This window comes from Fundulus heteroclitus, chromosome 12 (genome assembly GCF_011125445.2).
Source record: "Fundulus heteroclitus isolate FHET01 chromosome 12, MU-UCD_Fhet_4.1, whole genome shotgun sequence".
NCBI classification, from domain to species: domain Eukaryota; kingdom Metazoa; phylum Chordata; class Actinopteri; order Cyprinodontiformes; family Fundulidae; genus Fundulus; species Fundulus heteroclitus.
The window spans coordinates 37,213,918-37,239,309 of record NC_046372.1 but is presented as its reverse complement, the minus strand read 5'-3'; the positions used below and the strand labels follow the sequence as shown (position 1 = coordinate 37,239,309).

Sequence of the window (25,392 nt, the reverse complement as noted above, 5' to 3'; positions counted from 1 at the left end):
AGCTCTTGGGGGAGTTTCTGTGGCTGGCAGAGCTCAGTGTTTAGCAAAAGTTGTCAGAGAAAGCAACAGTGGTGAACCAGAGCCAGGATCAGGTTTGCCAAGGATCACTGGTGCTTTTGGGGTGTGAAGGCTGGCCAATGTGGTCATCTCCAACAGACGAGCTACTCTGACTCAAATTTCTGAAGATGTTACTGCTGCTTAGTAGTAAAATGTGTCAAAAGCCAGAGACCAGTCAGGGTGCTTCTGTTGACCTCTGTCTACGGTCAGAACTGCTGAATCATGACCTTTTTTCAAACCAAATTTACAACTATAACGGTATCAAACAAACAAATAATCAAACCAGGAAAGTATCCTTTTCTTATTCCCTACTACATGTTCAAAACCTTTTAAACGAAGTCTGTGATTGTAAGAGATCCTCACCTGAGATAACAAGAAAATAAAGAGCTGTGTCCCTTATATTTCAAAATAAAAATTTTGTAATTAACACCAACAATGTCCCTGTGCTACGATATCCAAAACTAAAAACTTATATCTATATTAAAAACTTCTCTGACTGGTTACTTTTTTGGCAAGTTGTCACATTAGCAGAAAGCTAATTCAACAAGACGGATTGATGCAATCTTAGATGGAAGTGGTGTTCAGGGGGAGAAAAGCTGCTTGAGCGGAGAACGCTCCATTTTAAGCTTGGGATAGAGTCTAAAACGTGAGTTGATGTTTTAGATGGAGTTAATGTTGCTGTCAGTTCAGAGGGCTTAGCGCGACAAACAGCCTTAATCAAAATTGGGACCTCTGATCAACATTAATCTGCGAGAAAACACATGGGTCCCTGTAATTCTCGCTGAAGGTTGGTTCCAAAATGTAACGTGCTTCAAACAGAAGTGGAAACAATATAATGCTGGATTACTGTGAAAGGTTAGAGCTGGAGGGATTCAGCGGTAATGGGACTGTGCGGTCCTACATCATTTCAATCTATATGCTTACGCTTCAAGCGCTTTAGATGAGCTGTCTTTGTGTGTGGCTCTCAGCCCCAAATAAATACTCCATTAGGACTGTTTTCTTTGCTAACCTCCCTTGACCTTCCCTACTCACAGCAGCCAGCGTGCCTCTCCTCGCCCCTTGTCAGCCTGCTGAGTTAAGGGGAAGGTACCTGAGGGACAAACTGTCCCCACATGGTGAGCAGGACTGACAGGCGGGTCTCCACAGACTGCAACACAACTCCGATGTCTCCCTGCACCTGGCATGGAGAACAGAGACACAAACACAGACAGGCCCAATGAAGGAGGCTGGGATGGCAAGCTGACAGTAATGTCACTTGCAATTTGCTCTAAACGGGCTTGCCTCCCTCGTTGTATCTGATTTCTTTCAAAAGAAAAAAAAAGAAGAAGAAGAAGAAGAAAAAAAACAGTTTATGTATAAAATCAGGTACGACTATTTTGGCACATCCTCCAATTTGCTGAAAGGGTCAATTTCCTGAGCACTGACAGAATATGTAACGACATATCCATATTTTTTCTACACGAGTGCTGAGAATCCAGGGTTTGCAAACGTCCCAATGTGCTCCAGCTGTCATACAGATAAACACCCGGAGCGAATGTGAAAATGACAGTGAACACTGTCACGGCACCTTCGCCCTCCTGCGCGTCTGATGCTCAGCCCGTCGGCTGTCACGTTATCAGCCTCGGCTTGCGTTTCAAGCCTGTTGCCACGGTGACAGGTATAAACTTTGCCAGCGTCGCTCAGATAGTATGTATCGTGTTGATCAATGATCAATACGAGGGCCAACAGTAGCCGGTACGTTTCTGTCATGTATCCCTGTGGCTGGGCGAAACACCTGTAAACACAAATAGCTGTAAACGGAAAATCCTGCTGGTAAGGGCAAGCGTGGCATCTGTCATTGGCTTTATGTGCTATGGGAAATAAAGCAACGCCGTCACATGTATTCCACTTTATTTAGAGGTTCCAGCACTCATGCTTTTTCAAGATTAGTGTACTGGTAGAGGTCAGGAAGGCTGAAGCGTTGATTAAATAAAGGGGCGTACATGTGGTGATGTACGCTCTTCTCTTCGTCTGCCATTGCTTTACACGAAACTTGCCCCACATGCACAAAGGCAAAAATGTTAAAGAGACAGTTAATGGAAAGGTGCGTTTTAGGTTCCAGTGTCATTAAACAAAAGAGCTGGATGTGATGCGCGCCGACAGCAAGACGCTTTCTGGATATCAGCAGAGGCCAAAATATTTTGTTCTATGAGAAAAGTGTCAGCTCGGCAGCAAGAGTCATGATGTCCAGCCAGAAGCGTTACGGGCGGCGCCACGGTGGCAGAGTTGTCTGGAACAATGAGAGGAGCAGCACTGAACCAATGTCAGAATAAGGTTTAATTGGTGTTATAATATAATTCACAAGAATCGTAATACCCCTTAGTGGTCCTCTTATTTGTGCAGGGACAGACATTCTGATGGATAGCTCAGTTAGAAAAGCTTTGGGTTAGTGATCCAGAGGTCCTGAGTTAGAACCAGGTTGGCATCACATTTTTTGTGCTAGTTAATTTTCACAAAAAAAAGGTCTATGTTTATAGTTCTCATAGAGCCTAGAAGCAATTTTAGACATTAAAATAAACAAATCTTTTTCATTAAACTGACCAAACCTAGCCTAGATGCCTATGCACCATTTTCTTTACGTTTTTAGGATACATTTTCAACAAAAGATGTGCCCTGGGACTGCTGTATTATTGATATTTAACATACGCGACAGTTGTGGCAATTTATTTATTTATTTATTTATTGCCAAACAGCTACACTTCACGTTGCTGCAGAAAAGATACGTATGTTGGCCGAGGCAGGATCGATCTGCTTAATAATGTCAGTCTGCTAGTATTCTTTCCAAACAACTAATAGGAATATGAACTTACAATGTTTGATGTTGTTGCACAAACACAACACCGACACTGTGTTAATTCTCTCCTGTTTGACTCGGAGGGCACTGACAAATAGCAGCTGAGGAGGTAGATTGATACATGTCTCTGTCTTCTGGGCTTCTCTGGCTTTTAGGATTTCTGTGCCTGTCTACAAACTCACAACATTTACAGTATCTAGCAAGGCTATATATGATCTTCAAAGAACCTGACTTCAAATACTGCAAACAATCACTGTAAGTTGAGTATTGTTTTTAATCTTAATGATGATTTCTCCTTTACTTTTGTTAGAAATATGATAATAGATATGCATAAATAGTCTGTTAAATGTATGTGAGTGAGCGACGGAGAATCTTTCTTATCCTAAAATGTTCCAATTTTTAGGCCTCCTACTGCACGGTTACCTAATGATATCAAAATGTAAAGGTCATCTGTCCGAAGAAAACATGGATGACTCTTCCTTCATTTACCTCTCTGACGCAAATGGCTTTAGTTAAAAATAAAGTCCAGAAAGTGACAGCTGGCTGCTCCAAGAGCAAATGATGATCTCTCTCATACTGAACAGAGAGTAAGTGGGTGAAATCCTTGGATTGCTCACAAGTTAAATGACAGAGTTGATTCATCTGTCAGGCTTATCAAAATGAACCACGCTGCTGTCTCAGACCAGGTTGAGTCATACGATTGACAATCAAATGCTCCCGCTGTGCGTTAATATATTTTATATAACAGTATATCAGTCATGTTGTAGCCGTCCTGACACGAACAAACACCATACGGCGCAGGCTTCTGACAGAGTTTACAAAACTCAGGGAACATTTTGAAACTTAATATAGCTTTTTTAGAGGTCTGGATAAGCATGGAAAAAGGATGCAGAAAATGTGTGAAAAATATTTCTATCTCCTGACTTTATTCCCCATCCCTATAGTACATTCCCTACCTAATTCCTTATATTCTTTAAGGAATATAAGGAAGTATATTCCCTTTTTTTTTCTTCTTTCCTGCCTTTTGCTCTTCCTTTTTCTTTTTCTTCACTTTTAGTGTTCCTCCTCTGTCTTTCCTTGTGTCTTTTCTTTCTTGTGTCCTCTCCTTCTTTCTTTCTTTGTTTCCTTCCTGATCCTCTTTCCTTCTTTCATTCTCATTTTTATTCCTTCTTTTGTTTCCCAACCTATATCTTTCTTTTTTACTTTGCTTTTTGATTAGTTTCTTTCTTTTCTTTTTTTTCTTTCCATCCTAGCTTCCTTCCTTTGTGTCCTTCGTTCTGTCTTCCCTTGTAATTTCCCTTCCTTGTGGTTTTCTCTCTTCCATTCTTCCTTTTATCCTTGTGTTGTTCCTTTCTTTTTTCTGCCTGCATTTTGTCGTTCCTCGTATCCTTCCTTCCTTCCTTCCTTCCTTCCTTCCTTCCTTCCTTCCTTCCTTCCTTCCTTCCTTCCTTCCTTCCTTCCTTCCTTCCTTCCTTCCTTCCTTCCTTCCTTCCTTCCTTCCTTCCTTCCTTCCAACTGACCGACTGACTGCTGTAGAAATATCTGTCAAATATCTGTCAAAGTTTGTGATTTTTATTTGAAAAATATGTGACAGTAATTTCTACCTTCAGAATATTTGTCACATCACAACCACAAATGTTAACGTTTTATTGGGATTTCATGAGACCGAGCAATAGGAGCAACATTTTTAGCCTGGACTGATATTTGCGCTGCTGACGGTTTCTCCCGCCTGAGCTGAGGATGTGTGAAGCTTCAGCAGAGATACCCCGGGTCTCTTGGCCTCTTCTCTGATTCTTCTCTGATTTCTGCGGTTGTTCCTTGATTTCCATGTTGATGTTTGTTCTCCAATATAGTGAAATTTAATTACAAGCGAGCAGGCTCAGTAAGTTGTACTGCATTTTGTTTAGGGATATGAGAGTAAAAGATTTTCGTTCAGTTTCTTTTTGAACGTATCATTCTGAGCATGCTTTTTTTTTTTCCTGTGTGCTCCTGTCTGTATTCAAGCAAATGTGCCTCAGCAGAAATTCCCAGGTTTTCAGCTGAATAATGCTGGAAGCAGCCCAGCGTAGGCTGCAGTGTTTTCTGCATGCTATTCGTTCCATCTGTGGGCTCACAGACTCTCCATAAAAACGTCTTGCCAAGGGATTATGACTTACATTGATCTGTTTACAGTGTTAACGCGGCGACAATACAGCACAAAGTCATAGCTGATTGGTGTTTATTGACACGTTCGTCTGTGACAATGTGTGTGCCATCATATCTAAAATTTAGAAAGGATTTTAAACAAGGATAGCAATAGTATGAAAGGCCAGCAGTTAAATCAAAGGCAAACTTGAAATTCACTACTGTTTTTCAAATAATGCCGTGCAGTGAAAATGTATTTGCTCGCTTACAGAATTGTTATGTTTCAGATTAGGAACCAAATTTCAGTATCAGGAAAGGTGACCAGAAAAAAAATACAAAAGCTGTTTTCAAATTATGCTTTAATTTACTTAGACAAAATATACGGTGCTGTAAACCACCCTGTCCCTTCGTGAAAACTTGACCCCCCCGTCTTGTTAAATTATAAATGATTAAAGCCATTTCTGTGGCTTATGGACTCCAGCAGTGATGGCCATTACCCAGCGATGGAGAAAACAGAGAGCTGTGGTAAAGGAGGAGTGGCCGGCCTGTAAACAATTCTCCAAGAGCACACTGATGAGTTATCCAGGAGTTCACACAAACACGCTGATCAGTTAAGGTTGGTGTTAATGAGCCAATGTTAGAAAAGAGACTGGGCAACAAAAGCACCAGCGGAGAGTCCAGGGTGAAATCCACGTTGACCTAAAAAACCCACAATGGCCCATCTCAAAGACATCTTAATGATCTCCAAGACCTTTGGGAAAACATTTTGTGGACAGATGTGACAAAAGCAGAACTCTTGGGAAGGTGTGTGTTCTTGTACATCTGGTGAAAACCTAGCAAAGAATTTCAGAAAAAAAATAATCCTACCATCAGCAGCTGATCCAGAACGCTGCTGCCCGCGTCCTGACTAGGACTGAGAGAGTAGAGCACAGAGCCCCAGTTCTAGAGTCCTTACACTGGCTCCCTGTATCTCAGAGAATAGATTTTAAAATACTTCTGTTAGTCTATAAATCCTTAAATGGCTTAGCACCTAAATACATCACAGACTTGTTATCAGTGTATCAACCCTCCAGACCACTAAGGTCTTCTGGCTCCAGCCTACTCTGCATACCTAGAACCAGAACCAAACATGGAGAAGCAGCATTTAGTTCCTATGCTCCGTTTATCTGGAACAAACTTCCAGAAAACTGTAAAAGTGCGGAAAGCCTGAGTTCCTTTAAATCGAGATTAAAAACACATTTGTTTAAAATTGCCTTTGACTGTTCTAGTTAAACAGTTTTACTGTTTTTAATGTTCTTTTTTGTTACTACATTCTATCCCTACTTGCTTTTATTCTATTTTCTATCTACATTTTATTATTTTGGTATATCTTAATCATGTAAAGCACTTTGTATTGTCTTGTACTGAATTGTGCTATATAAATAAATTTGCCTTGCCTTGCCTATCAGTCCAAACCATGGTGGTGGTAGTGGGATTGTTTGGGGCTTTGCCTAAATTGTTGTAATTCTGCTCTCTACCAGAAAATGTTGAAGGAGCCATCACTTTGTGACTTTAAGCACAGCAGGATAGTGATCTGAAGCAGACCCACATTTCTGAAGGGCTAGACAAATAAGAATTTGCACTGGCCTAGTCAAAGTATAAACTTAAATCTGATTGACTTCATTCAATTCGCTTGAGCTTAAATCTTCCAGTGTGGCTTAATTAAAACCATTTTATTAACAAGACCTGGCCAAAATTAATCAGTAGTGATGTAAAAGAGATGCAAAAGTGCATTTTGAATCCACTCTGGTTCTCATTGCCTGTCATTAAAACATGCTTCATCTGAAACATTTAACAAATGAGAGATTCAAACAAAATTCACAGCACTGTTGTAAAATGTGAGCTTGCTTGTCCAGTTTCAGCAGCCTGTTGTTCTACCTAGAAGACAAACACCTAAGCCTATTCTTTTTTACGCCTAACTGATAAATCACCGACAATAAACACAAACACCAATGAAAATATGAGGCTAGAGAAAGAGGCGCTGAACTGAAAGAGAAAACATTTGATCTCACATGTGGGTAGTCTTCAGGCTGTTTACTGCACTTGGTATTGCTTGTCCTTGACAACGCTTCTCCTCTGGGCTTTGCCTTTTAAGCGATTGTACGAATACAAGAAGCAGACAGGTTACAAGGCTTTATGAACATCACTCGTAAATCACCAGAATAACAAAGCGAAACGTTTTCGTTCCTTCGGCGAGCGTACTTCAGAGGGAAATTTACGTTTTTTCGTGTTTACTTCCATCTTGAATTCCACTCCGAAGTGTCCTTCATAAGTAAAACATAAGGCAGCCTGAGTAGGCTCGCCCACTCAGGCCATTAACGGGCACCATTTTACAGTAAATGTATCATGCATGAGCTTGTGGGTTTCCTAGCTCCTGACAACAACAACCTTTGGCTTACATGCTGCTGGAGCTGCAATAAACGGCCCATCGGAGAGAGAACCCCACAACAGTCGACGCTGCAAATTGCTTCCACGGCACACTTCACAATTGTTGATTGAATGTAATTAGTTTCCCTCCTCCACTGCGAAGAGACCGTTTTCTCTCACTCTGCCCTGGGCCACGCATGACTCGAAACGAGCGTTACGCGCACGTGTGAGAGCAGAAAGCGTCGAAGATCAGGGGGTTTCTTTTTTTTTTTTTTTTTTGCAAATGTTGCCGTTTGAAAGTCACTCCCCTGTCAATATTGTAGTGCTGCGGGGACCCAAATGGCAGCTTCTTCTGGTGATTCTATTCTCCGCGAACTGCAAAACCTGAAGCGGTCTCCGCAGCTGAATAATGCATCGGCTGCTGCTGACAGCACGCCGGGTTTGAGTGCATTCCTCTTGTCTGATCACGGTGACTTCTCAGGTTGTAAGCGCCACCTTCTTTCTGACTCTCTTGCCTAGGAGAATGAACTTCAAGAATTCCTGCAGGAGAACAAGCACTTGAATCTTCAGTGGTTCAACAACAGCCACAAAGCGTCTGAGTATGAAAAGGTAAGAGGTGAAAAATGCTCCGCAGAACGCTTCGCCCTACTTAAACACATCTTCACAGAGCTATTAGCTTGGCACTCGGTTCTCAGTATTTTTTTTTTCCCTCCTTCTTCATAGATCATGCCCTTCCTCTCTTCGCTTTGATGCAGAGTGGAGGGTTTCTGGGTCTTACTCGCTATATCTAGCGTACTAGAGTGCAGGAAATCATGGCAGGAAGGAAAACATTGCTGAGATATTGACACAGAGTCTAAATAAATGAGCAAAGAGAGAGTCCCAGGCCCTTTCTATGAATTGAAAGGCAATTTCCTGAAGCAGCTTACAGGCAGGCGTTTGCTACTGGGGTTAAGTGTTATTTTATTAGGACATGGAGGACTTGAAGCAAAAACCTCATATCAGGCTGATATTAAAAGAAGCCCTATACGATTACGATTCAGGTCTTATCCTCTGCAAACACTTTTTTTTTTTGTCCTATTCCTGTGGTCTCTGAAGGCAGGAAAAGTCATATAATAAACCTGCTTTCCCTGAATCTGGTGCTTTTTTGGCTCAGTGTGTCACGCTTAGGTTTGATGGGTGGGTTTATGTGCTGTGCTGTGCTGTGGCCTACCGCTCAAGCAGACGTACTAGTCTGTGTTTTGATTTGTTAGTGTTTGTACAGTTTCTCTCCTTGAGGAATCATTAGTCATTCATGGCTGCTCTGAGGACGGGGTTTTACCACATTACAGCTGTAGGAGCTAGTCAACTCAGTGGCAATTAGGGGCCGTGAAAAGTGCTGACTGAAAATACTGCCTCCTTAGAAACAAGGGAGAACACTGCTTCGAAGGAATTTGTGGGAGCATTTTTTTTTTCCAGTTTCTTTCTTCGGAGTATAACGGCAGTGAAGGGTTAGCGTCGGTTAAGTCACTGTAAAGTTTCTAATGTTCGTTTTATTAGATTGTCTTTAAAAAAATAATTGGCAAGAGCTCAAAAGTTTAACAGCAAAGTGTCATTGATTCATCTTATGCGCTGTCTTGCAAATGTATTCACTCCTCTTAAAAAATCTTTGCATTTTTCTACTTCACAAGCACATATTTATTTATTTATTTTCCCACCAAAGAAAAAAATCTGAAAAGTGTGTTGAGGATTTGTATTCAACCCCCCTATACCCTGTTATCCCAAAATCAAAGCTGCAAAACTACTAACATGCCAATTTACCTAAACTAACAGGCTGGCAAAGGAGAGCTTTAATCAGAGAATCAGCCAAGAGGTGCATTTTTAAGAAGTGGCTATTGTTTTTATTATTCTGGTTTTGAACTCTTCAAAACCAGAATAAACTCTTCTACATCTAAGTCCAGACCTACATCTGAATGAAAATCTGTGGCAAGACTTGAAAGCTGCTCTCTGGCTGCTAGTTCAACGGACCTTTAGCTACTCTGAAAAAAGGAAATGGCCAACTTTTGAGCCTCTTAATGTGCAAAGAAGCAACAGACAGACACCAAGGAGAAAGCATTTCTCCAGTTTCAGCAGCCTGTCTCATCTCAGGAAGGCCAAATAGATCCAAGCCACACTTTTCAGACTTTTATTTGTGTTTATCTGTGCAGTACTTTGTGTTAGTTAGTCTTATAAAATGCTTTGAAACTGGAGGTTATAATGTGACAATAATGTGGAACATTTCCAAGGCATTGTAGGCCCCCTTTTTGCTTTTAGACAGCAGTGACTGTGGGGTAAATAGCAACAGCTAAAAATGATTTCTCTCATATGCAGTAGCTCAACCTTATACAGCACAACATGCTAAGTTACTGTTGATATTGCTCAACAAATTTATCATGTATCCTCAGTTGGAAGACATGTGTACCAACCATGAGAACAAGCGGTGACTTTTAACACCCTGAGTGTGTGTATGTGTGTGTTTGAGAAAGGGCATTAAAAATTCACAGGACATTTCCAGGTTTCCTACAGGGTTCTGGAAACCTGTCAAATTTTGACATGAGAAATATGTCGAAACCCTGATGAAAACATAGAGAAAGATGAACGGGGTCTTTTGCAGGTGTTTGTCTGCTAGAGGACAGATTTTGTCAGTTCCGTGGCGTTTTAGCCGTGCTTGATAAAGTCTCAAAACAATGCAGGCGTGAAGATGAGATGTTTAATCCAGCAGTCAGTTAGTTCCAAAACGAAAGGCTTGTCAAAACGGAAAATGGGTGCAACAACTGTGCTGTTATCCATTAGTTACTGTCACTCTCAGGTGTTTAACTGCTGACAAATGTTGTGTGGTGCACAACCCTTATAACGAAGCAGTTTGATAACCCATCACTTAAAGTCATTCTCTATGTTCAGCTGATGGTCAAAAGCAAGATTTTTTAATGACTAAATTAAAGAGGTTGCTTAGTTTTTTGTTGTTGTTTTTTTTTTTTTTTTTTTGGTTCAGGGGTTATGATTTTTTATATGTGACAAGAATCTTAAGGGTGTAAGTATTAGAGCCAAGTAAATGGAAAATTATGTAATGTTGTTATTTAAAAAATAATGGTATAACATTGAAGTACTATAGGTGAGATTTGAATATTTTTATGCTTGCTTATGTTGAAAATTGATAAAAACAACTTGACTACAAATAGAAATAAACTGACAGCCATTGGTTTTTGTGCATGGATGCAAAATTGTTGTTTAATTCGTTTGAAATTGAAGAAAGACATTGAATAGCAATGCACCGGTATGAAATGGGGACATGATTTGGCAAAAAGGTCAAATTGTTCCAGAACTATGAATGAAACCTCAAATTGTGATTTAGAGCAAGAACATAACAACTTTTTGCCTCTGCCTTGGATCTTGACTCGTCCCGTCTGAACAGGTGAAATCAGAGTATGCCCAGCTCAAAGAGAGGCTTGGTGTTGTGACGCAGGAGAGAGATTTAGCCCTGTGGGAGAGGAACCAGCTCCAAGGCAAACTGGAGAACCTAGAGCAGGTGCTCAAGGTAAGAGAGCATGATCCAAACGATGCCGTTATCTTTCCGTTGTGTGTCCACCTCTTAATCTAATGGTCGCTTCATGCTGGGAAATTCGGGTGTTTTTCTAGAGCCTTTTCCAGCGCCTCCTCTCCTACCTGTGCCACTCTGCCTCCTTATGGTGCTGCTCGTCTGTAGCTTCTAACGTCCTCGACATGTCTGTTGCCTTCCAGTGTTGCGTTGGGAGGTCTGACCTGGAGCTGTGAAAGAGTACAAGCTGGGAGCAGTCTGCCCTCTTTTCTTGCTTATGTCACTCTTATGTTGCCCAACTTCACTGGATCTGTTGCTTCCCCCCCCCCTTCCCCTCTTCCCCCTGCTAGATTTCTAAGGTATCACCGCAATGGCCACTTGTTCCGGAGCAGCCCGAGTTATTCCCACATTGAATGTTTCATTATCAGTGGCTGTGCTTTTGTCTCCTCTAATCGGTGCGTCGTTTATCAGACATAAAGACAATCACGAGCAACACAGCACTCTGGAATGTGATTTATGCATGAGGCAGGATGAAGAGTTTGGCTTTATGATGGGAGGGAGGAAGAGGAAGAAAGGGAGGCTGGGTCACCATTCACGAGAATAATGTCACCTACAAGTTTGATGACATTACCGATTTTTGAACCTAGTTTTCACTAGCATGAAAATGTCATTTGCTTCTATTCACCGTAGTATGTCGACGATTTACACATTTTTAGGAAGCAGTGATGCCACTAGATGTCACAGTCACCCTGTCTTAGAAAGAGCCTAGGATTGAGTCCCTTCTTTGTATGGCTTCTATGGTTGATGTGGATGATCACAGGCAAGCGCGCACGCTCCAGAGTTTGCTCGCCCTTTTAATGTCACATAAAACCCTCCAAACTGATCGTTCAAAGACAATCCGATCATTTAAAGTTGTCTCCGGGGACAACCTTTTAAAGACCCCCATTAACCGCCGACTTTAAATGGGCATTATGATGCACAAAGGGGCAGCAAACCTGAAGGTTCAAGTATCTGCAAAGATTTGCAAGAGTATTTATGCCCCTTGAACCTTTTCACAAATTGTCATGTTACAACCACACACTTCGTGAGCTTTACCTGATCATTAGGTGGTAGACCAGCACAGATTAGTGCATAACCGTGAAGTGGGAGGTAAAGGGGAAATGAAAGTGTGGCGTGTGTTTTGTTCAGCTGCCTTTACTCGGACGCCATGAAATACAATCCAACTGAATGTCTTCAGACGTCACCTAATTAGTATATTAAGTCCTCCAGTATTGTTATGAAGGCCTCTGAGGTTTGTTAGAGGAAATTAGTGAACAAACACCATTACGAGGGTCAAGGAGCAGCGGACTGGTCAGGACTTTCATTATAGGAAAAGTTTAAATCAGGGTTGGGTTATAAAATAATATCCCAAGCTTTTAACATCTCATGGAACGCTGTTTACTCCATAAAACAACAGGGTAAAGAGTATGTCAGGGGAAACCTACCAATTACACCTAAACTGACTGAGGTCAACCAAGGAGAGTATTAATGAGAGATGCGGTCATCTAGTCAAAATTAGCATTTTGCCATAAGCCATATCTGGTGACACAGAAAACATGTGGAACAGGAAGCTCTGGTCAGATTAGACCAAACTCGTTTGGTCTAGAAGAAAGACTCTAAAACACGTTTTATGGACTGGCCTAGCTCTACTTGGTTCCGCTCGCTTGCTGTATAGTGTAGTATATATGTATAGTTTTTTCAGCCACAGCCTGGCTTTGTCCAGCCCTGCTCAGGAGTAGGGTCGATCAGAGCGTAATAGGGCCCAGCAGAAGCGAGAAAGTTCTTCTCAGAGGAACTGAAGAGCGACAAAATTATTATCACCACCGTGAACAGACTGGAACAAATAATATAATTTTGATTTTAATATAATTTTGTTGTTTACAAACTGTGAACCATGCCTGAAGGAAACAAAAGATAAAGGACACTTCTGCTTTCCATATGCAGATGGGCGCAGTGTATTTAATAAGTTTTGTGGATTTAGCAAGGCTTTCGCTCATTTTACACATAGTGAAAGCTAATAAGTTTTGTCTCTAAAGAGCGTACGGCCCCTGATCGAACCACAGTGTGTGTGCAGGGCAAGGCAGCAAACATAATATAAATAATGCAAACATAATTAGTTTTTTGTTTTTTTGTTTTATGTAGGTTTTTGTTCATGATTTATTCACTTTTTTATTCATTGCCGTTTCTCACAGATTTCTTTTAAGTGTTAATGTCAAACAGAAATGCTTAATAGCGGCAGATCGCACAACACTGGCAGCTGGAGGTGGCGCCAAAGCCAACCCCAGGAGGCGTTCACCACAACCTGGCTATACCAGGTCTGTGGGAAACCAACGGGAGAAGAGCAGCCTGGCTGTGCAGAGCTGAGCGGGCAGAATAGGGTAGGGCTGGGGTAAAGGGGGCTTATCTGGGGCGGAAAGCTAAGAACACTACCCTAACCACATTGTCCACAATGTAAATCATGCAGGTTGCAGCGTTATGCTCTGGAAAGACTTCTTTTTTGCAGGAACAGAAAAGCTGGTGGTTAAAGGAGGAGAAACCTGGGTATAATATATTGTCAGTATGTATACAGTTGTTCTCTGAAGGCCCCAGTGGAAAATAATGCCTCAGTCTGCAAACAGTCTTCCCAACATTCCCTGGTAAGAACGTTGTCACCAGGTCCTCCCACACTGACACCACCCAAAAGAAGGCCCAGCAGAGACTGCACATCCTGCGGCAGCTCAAGAAGTGCAACCTCCTTCAGGAAGTCCTGATCGTCGTCTACTCTGTCATCATCCAGTTTGTCCTGTGCTCATCCATCTCTGCGTGGTTCACTTCATCTACAAAACTGGACCGGTCCAAACTGCAGCCAACGATTAGATCTGCAGAGAGGATTATCAGGACCGATCTTCCATCCATTCACGACCAGTCCAGGTCTAGGGCCAGAGAAATTGGAGTCTAGACCCAACTCAGCCAGGTCAGAGGTTATTCAGACTGTTACCCTCAGGTCGGCACTACAGAGCACCGATGGCTAACACGAGCCGACACAGAACCAGTGTCTACCCCCTGGCTGTGTCTCTGGTAAACGCCTTACAGCCAAGGTAGCCAGCTGTTCTGCTACAGACAAACAAAACCCTCCTTAACATGCAGTTCTTACCTTTTCAATGTTGTGGATGGCCTCAAATGTGTACAGAAGGATTTTGAATTGATTTCTGAATTGAACCGGGAGCCAGTGGAGCTGCTGCGGGAACTGGGGCGACGAGGGGCTTTTGGTAATAATGCGAGCAGCTGAATTCTGAACCACTTGTAGCTTATGGAGGGATTTTTGAGGAGGGCTAAAGAGAAGAGAGTTATAGTAATCAATGCGGGAGGTGACAAGGCTACGGACAAGAATGGATGCACAGCGAGGGGAAAGGGAGGGGAAGGGAATAATGTCTTTGCTGTTATAGATTGTAGTTCTGCTCGCTGTTACTTGTGTGCCTGTTTTTTTTTTTACACGATGCCAGCGTTGGAATCCAAAAACAAAGTCCTTGTTTGTAGCCACACACTTGTCAAATAAAGTTGATTCTTATTGTGATTCTGATGTGCAGTGCTAGTTTTCCACACACATTGGTCAAAAGGTTTTGGACTTATTTGACCAGAGCATGTTATTATTCCACATGTGCTCCCTACATGCATTCTGGCTACACTTAAACTGGACTTCTTACTTTATTTCAACAAGGGTTTCACGTCTTGTCATTCTTATTAAGGTCTTCATGAGGCTATTTGTTTCCAATAAACCTCTGAGAGCTTCACATATCAGCTGGATTTATCCTGATCTTAACTAAAGACAGGTTGACTTAAATAAATCAGACTACGTACTATTCAGGTGACGTCTGCAGGTATTTCATCACGCTGGATTTGATTTAGGGGTGTCAAGAGATTAAAGGGCGCTAAACATAACGCTACACTCTTCAGATATTTAAAAAAAAGCATGTTAATTTTCCCTTCCTCCTTGGTTATGAAGTATTTTCTCTAGACAATGAAGTCAGTGGTTGCAAGATGACAAAATATGAAAAAGATTAACACTTTTGCAAGCTAATATTTTGTTGTTTACAAAGCAAAGCATCTCTCGTCTTTATCTATAACCCAAATTCATTCGGCCTTATTCCGTTGATGATTTGACACAATGATCCTCACATGTGGTGTGTTTTCCGCAGCAAAGTTTATGTCATTCTCACTTTTCAAAGATTTAGGTGTCAGTACCCAACCTCTTATCTCAAACCCGTTATTATTCACCTCATTTTCTCTAACTGATCAGTTGAAGATTTGAGATGCTTTTTTTTTTTTTTTTTACTGGATTGTAGTTCCACTAATAGCAGTCCTCTCTACTCTCCCTCCTGTCCCCACATCTTCTGTGGACAGCATATGCGAGAGGCTGCGGAGCGAAGGCAGCAGCTAGAGTTGGAGCATGAGCAGGCCTTGGCTGTACTCAATGCAAAGCAGCAGGAGATTGACCTTCTTCAGAAGGTAAGAAAGGTCTGATTATATAACACTCGCAGCACCAGAGGGCTGGGCTTTTGTGTTTGCTTGGATTTGAGTCTGTGTTATGGGTCAAAGAGCATTTCAGTGAATGCCCGTTGGGATATATACAGTGCAACAAGGGCAGAACTTATTACTATTAGCACTATAATACTCCTCGGATCATCCACATTTATTTATCCATGTATTATAGCCCTTAACGTTGTCGTTTTATAACTAGAACTCCAATAGCGCGTCCTCTTAATCTCCCTCTTCAGCTGGGCATCTCCAAGCTCTGAATTTGTGACATTTCTGACATTCCTGTTAGTTACAAGCAAGCTCGTTGGTCATTCCTAACGTAGAGTCGATATGACAAAAAGTAATAAACAAAAAAGCCTTTCCCGGCCGTTTGACGGCAGAGCGTCCTCCTTTGTGCACTGGGGCTGACTGTAACGTCAAAGCGAAGCCAGCAGTCGCTGAGATTGCTGATGGTGTGAACGTGATAGGAATTGTCACCAGTGCCATCTCTAGAAAAACAGTTTGCGCCACAGTGTTGCTGTGGCTGTAGCACCCTAACTTCACAGTCAGCTTTTTTTACAGGCTGTAGCGCTCAGCCTTTTATTTTTTTCCTTGTTTGTTTTTTCTCATTAACAGACGCTCTTTATGGCCTTATCTCCCTTCAGACACTGGCTGCTCTCTGTGTTCTCCTAAACTGATGGACTGCAAAGGAGATTTATCTTACTGTAAAGGCCGCACATGCAGTCATATTTATGTGGCATGTATTACGCTGTGTTTCTTTGCAGTCACAGCTCATTCCTCTCATATGCACTACAGACGTTTTGGGAATTACTGATGAAACATCATGTTTCATTGCATTTGAATGATGCTTATTTGTATAGCTTTAGAAAAAGCAAAACAATTATTTCAAATTACTCCATATGCTAAATGTCGACGGAGCAGTCTTTTAAAGTGATTATCCGATAAGTAATGGAACACAACAAACGATAAAAACACATCACCAGGGCATTAAAGATATGTCAACAGTTCATAAACACATGTTATGTATCTGATGCAAACGAAGAACTGCATTCTGCTTTGAGAGAAAACAAATATGAAAAAGGTTAGGCATGTAAATTATACTGTTGCTTAATTGGGTTAGTAGCTTTGGATACAAAACAAGATGGTGTGATATCTCAAATTTATGATTATATTCTTAATATTACGATGTCTTCTAAAATTATTCATATTCCATCAGTACTTTGTTCCGTTTCAACTTCAAGATGCAATGCATTTTATTGGGATTTGGTGAGTTAGACACAACATAAAGTAGTGCATAATTATCAAAGGAAGGAAAAAAAAACTCTTAATTTCTTTCCTATTTAAAAAAATCTGAAAAGTGTGGCGTTCATTTGTTTTCAGCCTTCCTGATTCAGTACTTAGTAGAAACACCTTATGCTATAGTTACAGCTGCAAGTCCTTTGGTGGAAGTCTGTACCAGCCTAGCATATTTTTTGCTTATTGCTATTAGGGCGACAGGGGCGCAGGAGTTAGGGAGTTTGTCCTGCAACTGGCGGGTTGCCTGTCGGATCCCCCGCTCCGACCGTCTCAGTCGTTGTGTCCTTGGGCAAGACACTTCACCCGAATTCCCTGCTAGAGGTGGCTAGAGGCCGATGTATGGCAGCCTCGCCTCTGTCAGTCTGCCCCAGGGCAGCTGTGGCTGCTAACATAGCTCACCACCGTCAGGGTGTGAATGTGTGTGAATGGGTGAATGAACTAGTGAACTAGTGAACTAGTTAAAGAGCTATACAAGTAGAAGCCATTTACCATTTGTAAAATAGCGAAAGTTCAGTAGGACTCAGCATTATCAGAGATTTTTGTTTGGCTCTATGCCTGGACTTTGACTGGGCCAGTTTAAAACATGAAGGGGATCTGAACCATCCCATTGTAGATCTACCTCTATGTTTAAGGTTATGCTGCCAGAGAGTGAACTGCCAAATATGTCTAAAGTCAGCTTTTAAACAGTTGTCTTCTAGTACTTCTCTGTATTTAACGCTTTACATGTTCCATCAATACTGACTAGTGTCCGCGTCTCTGCTGGGAAAAAAGAATCATAAGGTGACCACAACCATATTTCAGCCCGGACTTAGTGACAGAGTGATGCTTTTGGTATTTTTGCTTGCAGAAGAAAGTTTGAGTTTGCTCTAATCTGACCTGAGCAACCTTCCCCCACATGGTTTTATTTTATTCCTTTTTTGTGTGATGAATTTATCAGATCATCTTAAAATGTCAAAGCATTGTTTTATAACATAATCTATTGTAAAACTACAGGCTTTGTGTATTTTTTACATCTCCCTGACCAGCGTGCTGTGCTCCTTGGTCTTCATATTACTGTTCATTCACTGATGCTCTCTAACCAGCCTCGGAGGCCTTCACAGAACAGCTGGATTTATACTGAGGTTAAGTTACACACATGGGAACTCTGTTTATTAATTGAGTGACTTCTAATGACGATTGACCGCCATCAGAGGGCCATCAGAGCAAAGGGGGCTAAATACAAATGCACACCAAGCCTTTCATTCCTTCACTTACAAAACACGTTTGAAAACCAAACCAAAATTCTACAATACTTTTTGTTAGTTTGTCCCGTAAAATCTTAATAAAATTGAATTTTTCAAGGTGTGAGTATTTATGAGAACCTTACCGTCGCTGTTTGCAGAGACATTCCTTTTCTTATAAATAAAGTTCAAACAAAGACTTTTGACGTCTCAAATGTGTAAATAATCAAATAGATACATTATTTAAGGAAGATCTGAAACATGAATCTTAGAATGAATTACCGATTTAATTCACACACCTAATCTGTTCTATTGGCTTAGTCTCTGCAATAGCTGGTTCATTTCTCCATTGAGTTCTTGTGACTTTAAAATACATCTATTGTGTTTGTAAAAGCCCTTCTGTTGTTGAACTGACGTTAAGCAGCAATAAAGAGTGCCACATGAGTGAACTGCCCCCTGTGTTTCCCAGGCTCAGGTTGAGGCTAAAAAGGAACATGAAGGCGCTGTCCATCTGTTAGAGGTGAGCGTCTGGACACGTGGGTGGGGGCTGGCTGTGTGTGTGTTTTTATTTATTTTTTAATTTTTTTCTGTGTACGCGTGTGGGTGCTGCATGAGAATGTATCTCTATTAAATCATAAATGTGTAATTTTACTGTCTCACCTTCAAAATCTTTGAAAGTCATGCTATTTCTCGCTTCAAATTATGAATGACAGTTTTCAAATTGCTTTTTTGAAATGCAGATGTGCTCTTTTGTAATTTTAACATTTTGGAAAACAAAGTGAAAGTCTCAGAGTATCTTATCCTGTCTATATGTTGGCATAAAGCAAAGAGAAATGTTTTAGGATATGTGTTAGTGATCACATATTTGATTTCTCTCCCTACATCTCTTTTTACTGTATGGGTCTATGTTTATGCGTAAACAGAACCACTTGGACAGCATGCAGGTATTTCAGAATTGCTTTTATTTATTTTCTTATGTTTTTTTGGACCTATGCTACTATAATACAGAAGGAAAAAGCAGAATATCCATTTAAAGATAGTGTAATAGGATGGATCCCCTCACCCCCAAAAAACTGTTATATATTGTGGTTAAAATTAACATTCGATGTTATACATCTACTAAAATTATTGGTGGGGGGGGAAAGTAACATAAATCTGGTATAGTCGCATGAAAAATGGGATATGTCAGTTTTCAGGAGTGTTCTGAGTTTGATTTAAGAGATCTTTATTTGTCTTTACTCGCTAAGCTGTGTCTCATATTTCCCTTCAAAGAGTGGTTATGAGCAAAATACTTCTCGGAAACTTGAAAAATTCTGCTGCACTGCATGGCTGATCAGAATCCTCTTGTTTACGTGGATCAAGTTTATAAAAATAAAATCTGAATTGCTTCAACTGTTTACATGCGAATAGGAAAATATGCAACACTGTACAAACAGTGGAACCCCTTGTTTCTTTATGTATCCAATTCCCTGGAGCCCAACTTGCTATTTTTTTTACCATGCGGTCCTACTGAAGAGCGCATTAGATTTCATGAAGGTCTTTAGATGTTTCTGTTTGACAGTACAGCACTTAACAAGTTGTAAACCTTTAAAGTATGAAATAAGCACTTTACTCAGAGGGAAAAAAGTGAGTCGTCTATATCTGTAGTGCATCTCGAAATATTTCAGAACTCTGTTATTTGTTATGTTAGAGACTTATTTCAAAAGAGATTACCTTAATTGTTCCATCAAAACTCTACACACAATACCTCTTAATGAATTTTACATAAGCTTTGATTACATAAGTAATCACACGCTTTACTCCAAACTTTATTGATGCAGCTTTGGCAGCTATTCTAACTTAAAGGCTTCTTAATATACGATGCCGCAGAATTGGGCCAGCTGACTTTGGACAGGTTAGCCCATTCTTCTTTGCAGAACTTCTTAAGCTCCATCAGGCTGGATGAGAAATGTTGACCCCCAGTCCCTTTAGAGATTTCTGCAGAATCGGATCAAAGCGCAGGTTCTGGCTGGGTCAATCACGGGCATTTGCAGTTCCTGGCTGTATGCTTGGGGTCATTTTCCTGATGTAAGATGAACTGTGACCCCAGACTGAGGTCAGCAGCACTCTGGAACAGGTTTTTATCCAAGATGCCACAACACTGCCGCACTCATCTACCGCCTTGATCCTGTCTAGTCTTCCCGTTTCTGTGGCGATGAAAACATCCCCACGGCGCGGTGCTGTTCACAACCCTGCTTCACTGTAGGGAGGATATTGGCAACGTGTTGAGTGGTGGCTCGTTTCCTCCAAACATGATGCCTTGTTTCATGCCAAAGAGTTCAATCTTTGTCTCATCAGATCAGATTTGATATTTGTCATAGTCTGGGTCCTTCATGAGCCATTTTGGCAGATTGGTGGACTGATGCAGAGATGGTTGTCCTTCTGGAAGGTTCTCCTCCCCCCACAGAGCAACGCTGGAGCTGGGTTCTTGTTTACCTTCGTGACTAAGGCCCTTATTGGCCAGTCGCTTAGTTTAGATGACGAGCCAGCTCCACACAGTCCTGGGGGTTCCAAAATCCTCACATTTAATCATGATGGAGGCCACAGTGCTGGCAGGAGGCCACATTATGCCAAAAGCAGCAGAATTTTTCTCTACCCTTCCCAAGATCTGTGCCTTGGCACACTCCTTTCTCGGAGGTTCGCAGAGTGTTTATTTATTTAAAAGAAATCGCTTTCACAATAAGGCATGGGACTACTTCTCTTGTTCTGTGCTTGTCGACGGTCTTACATTTCTTTATGAAAAAGAAAGCAGGAAAGTCTGGTTCCTTTGAAGGAAAATATTAAGAAATAAGGGCTGACTCAAGAGTTTTACATGTGGCCAAATGATTCCCAAAAAAGGCCTTCTGTCTTTACGTTGCAAATATAAAAAAAATAGTTTTAGTTTCTATAAAATGTACATTTACAGTGTTTCTGAAACATAGAAGAGAATTTTTTTTATGTTATTTGTTTATTTGGTTGTCTTGCATGATTAACTTTATTCAGCATGCGTGTGAAGAATGTCTGTTTTCCATACACTTAAGCACCATATGATACCATCACAGCAAGCACTTTGCTTCCTTATTCTCTCAGAAAAATAGAAATCCGATTCTGTGTCTTCATGTAGCGTGACCTGCATGCACAAAATGGTCTCGTTGTGTCCAAAAACGGCACAAACTGAAGCTGTTTGAGCGGCAAAGTAAAAAATAAAATAAAATCACAGTGCCTTTCAGAGCGTCATTGGGTCAGAACTCTGAGAAATGATTGCTGACGGATTTCATCATTGGACTTGTGAAAGCAAGTGGATTTTGCATTATACCTGCCCAGACAGTTCTGTGTAACTTGTAAAAGTGAGTTTGTGCCTCAACCTTTCCTGCTTTATAAGTATCTAAAAGCCATTAACATTTTTCTTATTGTAGCCTTCGGTTGTAAAGACCAGAACCAACAATGTTTAACCTGCTTACACCTTTCTCTTACAGGCTGACATGAAACAAACAGATAAAAACTGCATTTGGTGGAAATTAAATGAAACCCCTTTCATCCTCAGGTTTAAATTGCTGGTTTTGATCTTCACATGGCAATCAGTTCAATAAGAAAAATACAATATTTCATTATTGCCATCCAGTAAGAGTTTGTTTATTCAAACTCTCTTAAAATTTAAGTTTTCTTTGATTTTTTTCCAGATTAACTTGTAGTATGCCATATTATAACTGCTCTGTCTTCTCAGTCCAGCATTTAAAGGCATGCAACATTTTATTTGCATGCATGCACGTTATTATTTAGCGTGTCGACTGCTCAGAATTGTGCAGCCCTTATTTCTGTGCCTCTCTGACTTTCCTCTTCTTCTATCCCTCCCTTTAACCTTGTTTCTCTGTTTTGCCTGCCTTTTTGTTTCTGTGACGGCTCTTTGACATTCCTCCACCGACAACATCAGGCCAAAGTCAGAGAACTGGAGGAAAAATGTCGGTCTCAGAGTGAGCAGTTCAACCTCCTCTCAAAAGAGCTGGAGAAGTTCCGGCTTCAGGCTGGCAAGTTTGACATCCTGAGCTCTGAGCCCTTAACTCTGAGTGAATCTCCAGGGTCCCCCAACAAATCCTTGTCACAGCTCCTCAATGGATTGGCTGCCCCAATTGAAAAAGGTGAGCAGAAAATCTTTATGATTTACATGTCTGGTTTTACCATCTTGTCTCGTGGAAGCCCTTTGCAGTAGTAATGATCCGATAGATACACAAGTGGGGTTGTTTATGACAAACGGAGCTTTTTTTTTAACTCAGTTTGGTAGAAAGAAAAACAAATGTTGAACAGATGAAGACACAGTAGTGTCAACAGACCAGTTGGTGGTGCTCATCTCTTTTTGCTTGCATCTTGTGTCCTTCATTACTGTATTAAAAACTATCTGTATTTATCTGTGTACCTGCTGCTGTTATATTGACTTGTTCGTAGTGTTCTGAAAGGACACTGGTGGCTAAATATTGAGAACAAATTGCATGTTCCTTTGTTTACGCCTGTAGTCCAGGTGCTTCATTTTCTTTATTCTTAGTTTCGGTCACCTGATGGTTGAGTAATAGTAGCACTGCTAGCATTGGGGGGGTGAGCAGCGCGTACACAAGAGTGATAAGGGGCAATAAGAGCCCGACATTCCCCCTGGCTCTGATTGGTTGTCTATAACAGGGAGCGCTATTATTTCTGCAAATGGCAGCAGGACCACTGGGAGGGGCCAGAGGAGCTTGATTTTTTTCACAGATTACCTGTCTCATATTTTACTGTCAGGAGATAGTGACAGTTTTAACAAGTATATATATATATTTTTAAATACATTTATCCAAAAGTTACCCACTGCAGCTTTAATTGGCTGAAATCACTGCTTTTAAAAGGAAACTCCAGCTGATGAAATTTGACTGATAGAGATTTTCTTATGTCACTCTTATGAAATCTATGAATGTTATTTTTATTACTATTATTACCGTACTTTATTTTAAAACAAAGAATATCAGAGATGTTACTAATGTATCTTGAAGTTTGTTATATACAATACGTGGGCTCGTGGTTTTTCTGTTCGTTTCAAAACTTAAGAGTGCAAAAAAAATATTTTTTACAAAAACTATAATATAGAAAATACAGAATTTATTTGGATCTGTTCTTTGTTCCACAGGCAATGAGGGTCCAACAAGCAGATCTTTGATATCTGAGTTTATTCGACCACTCCAAATTAGTGGAGACAAGCCCGAGCTGCTCTCCGTCAAGCCAACATTCCTCAGTCGCAGTCGAGCCAGCAGCCCAGCACGAGCTTTCCTCTCTGAGGTACTTGTTGGTATCCACTCTTATCCTCTATGGTTCTTTATTGAGTGTTCCTCTGTTCAATGTCCTGTCTGCTCCCTATGGGGCAAAAACAGTTTGGATACATCTAATCTGAGAGCAATGAAGAAGAAAAAAAACAGTTGAACTCATCGGCTAAACAAGAAATGATTGAAGTGGCTCAATTGAAAATACTTGTCTTCACCAAATGTTTATTGCAAAATACAACAGGTTTATTCCCGGGAAAGGACGAGGTTACAGAGCTGTCCCTCTCTGCATCACGGCAAATCCACAACTGCTATAAAATCTTCTAGGCTATGGGACAGAGGTCTTTGTACGAATGAGACCAACATACAAACAGCTACAGCATATCTTCTTACTATACGAGAGGCTTGAGATGCCTTTTTTGTCAGGATCATTAGTTACATCCTGATGAGTAGACACGTCACGCACTACAGAATTGCTTTAATATGATCAGTATTTCTATTTGTAGGTGATTTCTTACAACCTTCTTAAGTTAAGCAGCAATCTAAAGTCTAAATTACTTCTTTTCTAAAACTTTACAACACCTTTAATTCTCTTGATTTTTTAATTCCATTACTCCTACTGAAAAAAAAATCTAATTTTGAATATTTTTTCTGAGTGATAATATCTGCGCAGCAGAATATTTTCAAAGCAATCTGTTAGTGCCTAAATGTGGTACACTCATCGATCAGAAAACCCGATTAGTGACCTGCCGACCACCTATTAGAGCCAATTAAGTGTAAACCTGTCCAGTTCGGGTCACCAGTAGATTTTTGGTGCGTCTCTATTTTCATTTTGCATTTATTACTCCATGATCTATAAATACTGTATAGCTGTCATTCATTTTATGTTTTATTAGAAAGGAGTGAACATCTCCACAACATGGATCCGTTAGAATAGTATTCCCTTTTTCTGCTCAATCAGAGCAACTATTTTGGGTTTATTAGAATAGTCTTTGTATCATGTGCACAAGTTTAAACATTAAACCCAAATGATCAGATGTGGTATAGTGCAACTACACTACATTAATGAAAGAATTGGCTGCTCAAGCTGTGTCTGAAACTGATGTAACCGAGCGTTCTAGGTTCGTGGATACGGTGCGGCCAGCTATATGTATTTATAGATATATCTGGATCATGTAAACAACAGACGGAATAGTGTGTTCAGCGGTAACCCCGCTTCTCCTCACTTTATTCTCCTTCTTCTTCAGCAAAAACAAAACAACAACACTCACGTGCTCCCCCTGCCGTACAACCCAGCGAACTCTCGCTCTCCGGCAACTAGAAGGGACACACCTTCTTTTCCATTTAAACATATAACAGTCTGTTACACACGTCCCCCCCTCAACAAGAGACGTCCCCGTCTCACCAAAAAAAAAAAACAGGGACCCAGCAAACTACATCCCCAAAACACAGGGGAAGAGAAAAAATAAATAAATAAATAAAAAAAATTAAATATAAATATTCATATAAACATCACCCGGAATCCAACTCTTCCAGACAGTGGTAACACAAGATTCAAACCTTATCAAACATTCAGATAACACCTTTGAAATCACAAAAATGAGAAAAACAGCCTTTTTTTTTTTTTTTTTTTTTTTACAAAAACTAGACCCTCAAAACCTGACAAAGTCCTGCAGATAGGACGGAGGTCGTACCACTCGCCCTCTGCGAGACTGCCCTACCTGGAACTCTGGTAAGTTCCCCCATGGTCCATTGTCCATCTCACCAGTCTGAGGCTGATCCCCGTGCTGGGGAAGCGAAGACTCGACCCCAAGAGGAGACATCACAGCAGCCGGAGTCGGAACGGTCTGTGCTGGCAATGGCAGAGTGTATGGCTTCAGTCCATCATGATGAACCACCTGGGCTCGCTCCATCGGGTCGAGGGCATTGACGATGCGATACGTTAGTGCAGACTCTCCACCAGAAACCAGCACTTGCACGACCCGATATGGACCCTTCCAGTGCGGTGCCAGCTTCATACGGCTTTCTGGGGGGTTGTTAATCCACACCAGCGCA

At 41.0% G+C, this 25,392-nt stretch overlaps 1 protein-coding gene across 1 annotated transcript in view; it reads left to right on the top strand.

Moving 5' to 3' along the window:
- Positions 1-25,392, top strand: part of rimbp2 (RIMS binding protein 2) — a 107,203-nt gene that overhangs the window by 47,327 nt on the left and 34,484 nt on the right. Inside the window, 7 exon segments of the mRNA XM_021318354.2 lie at positions 7,940-8,029; positions 10,848-10,970; positions 15,390-15,494; positions 18,510-18,560; positions 18,964-18,984; positions 21,990-22,194; positions 23,208-23,356. Of these exon segments, the coding sequence (XP_021174029.2) occupies positions 15,393-15,494; positions 18,510-18,560; positions 18,964-18,984; positions 21,990-22,194; positions 23,208-23,356 (528 nt within the window). The 5' untranslated portion in view covers positions 7,940-8,029; positions 10,848-10,970; positions 15,390-15,392.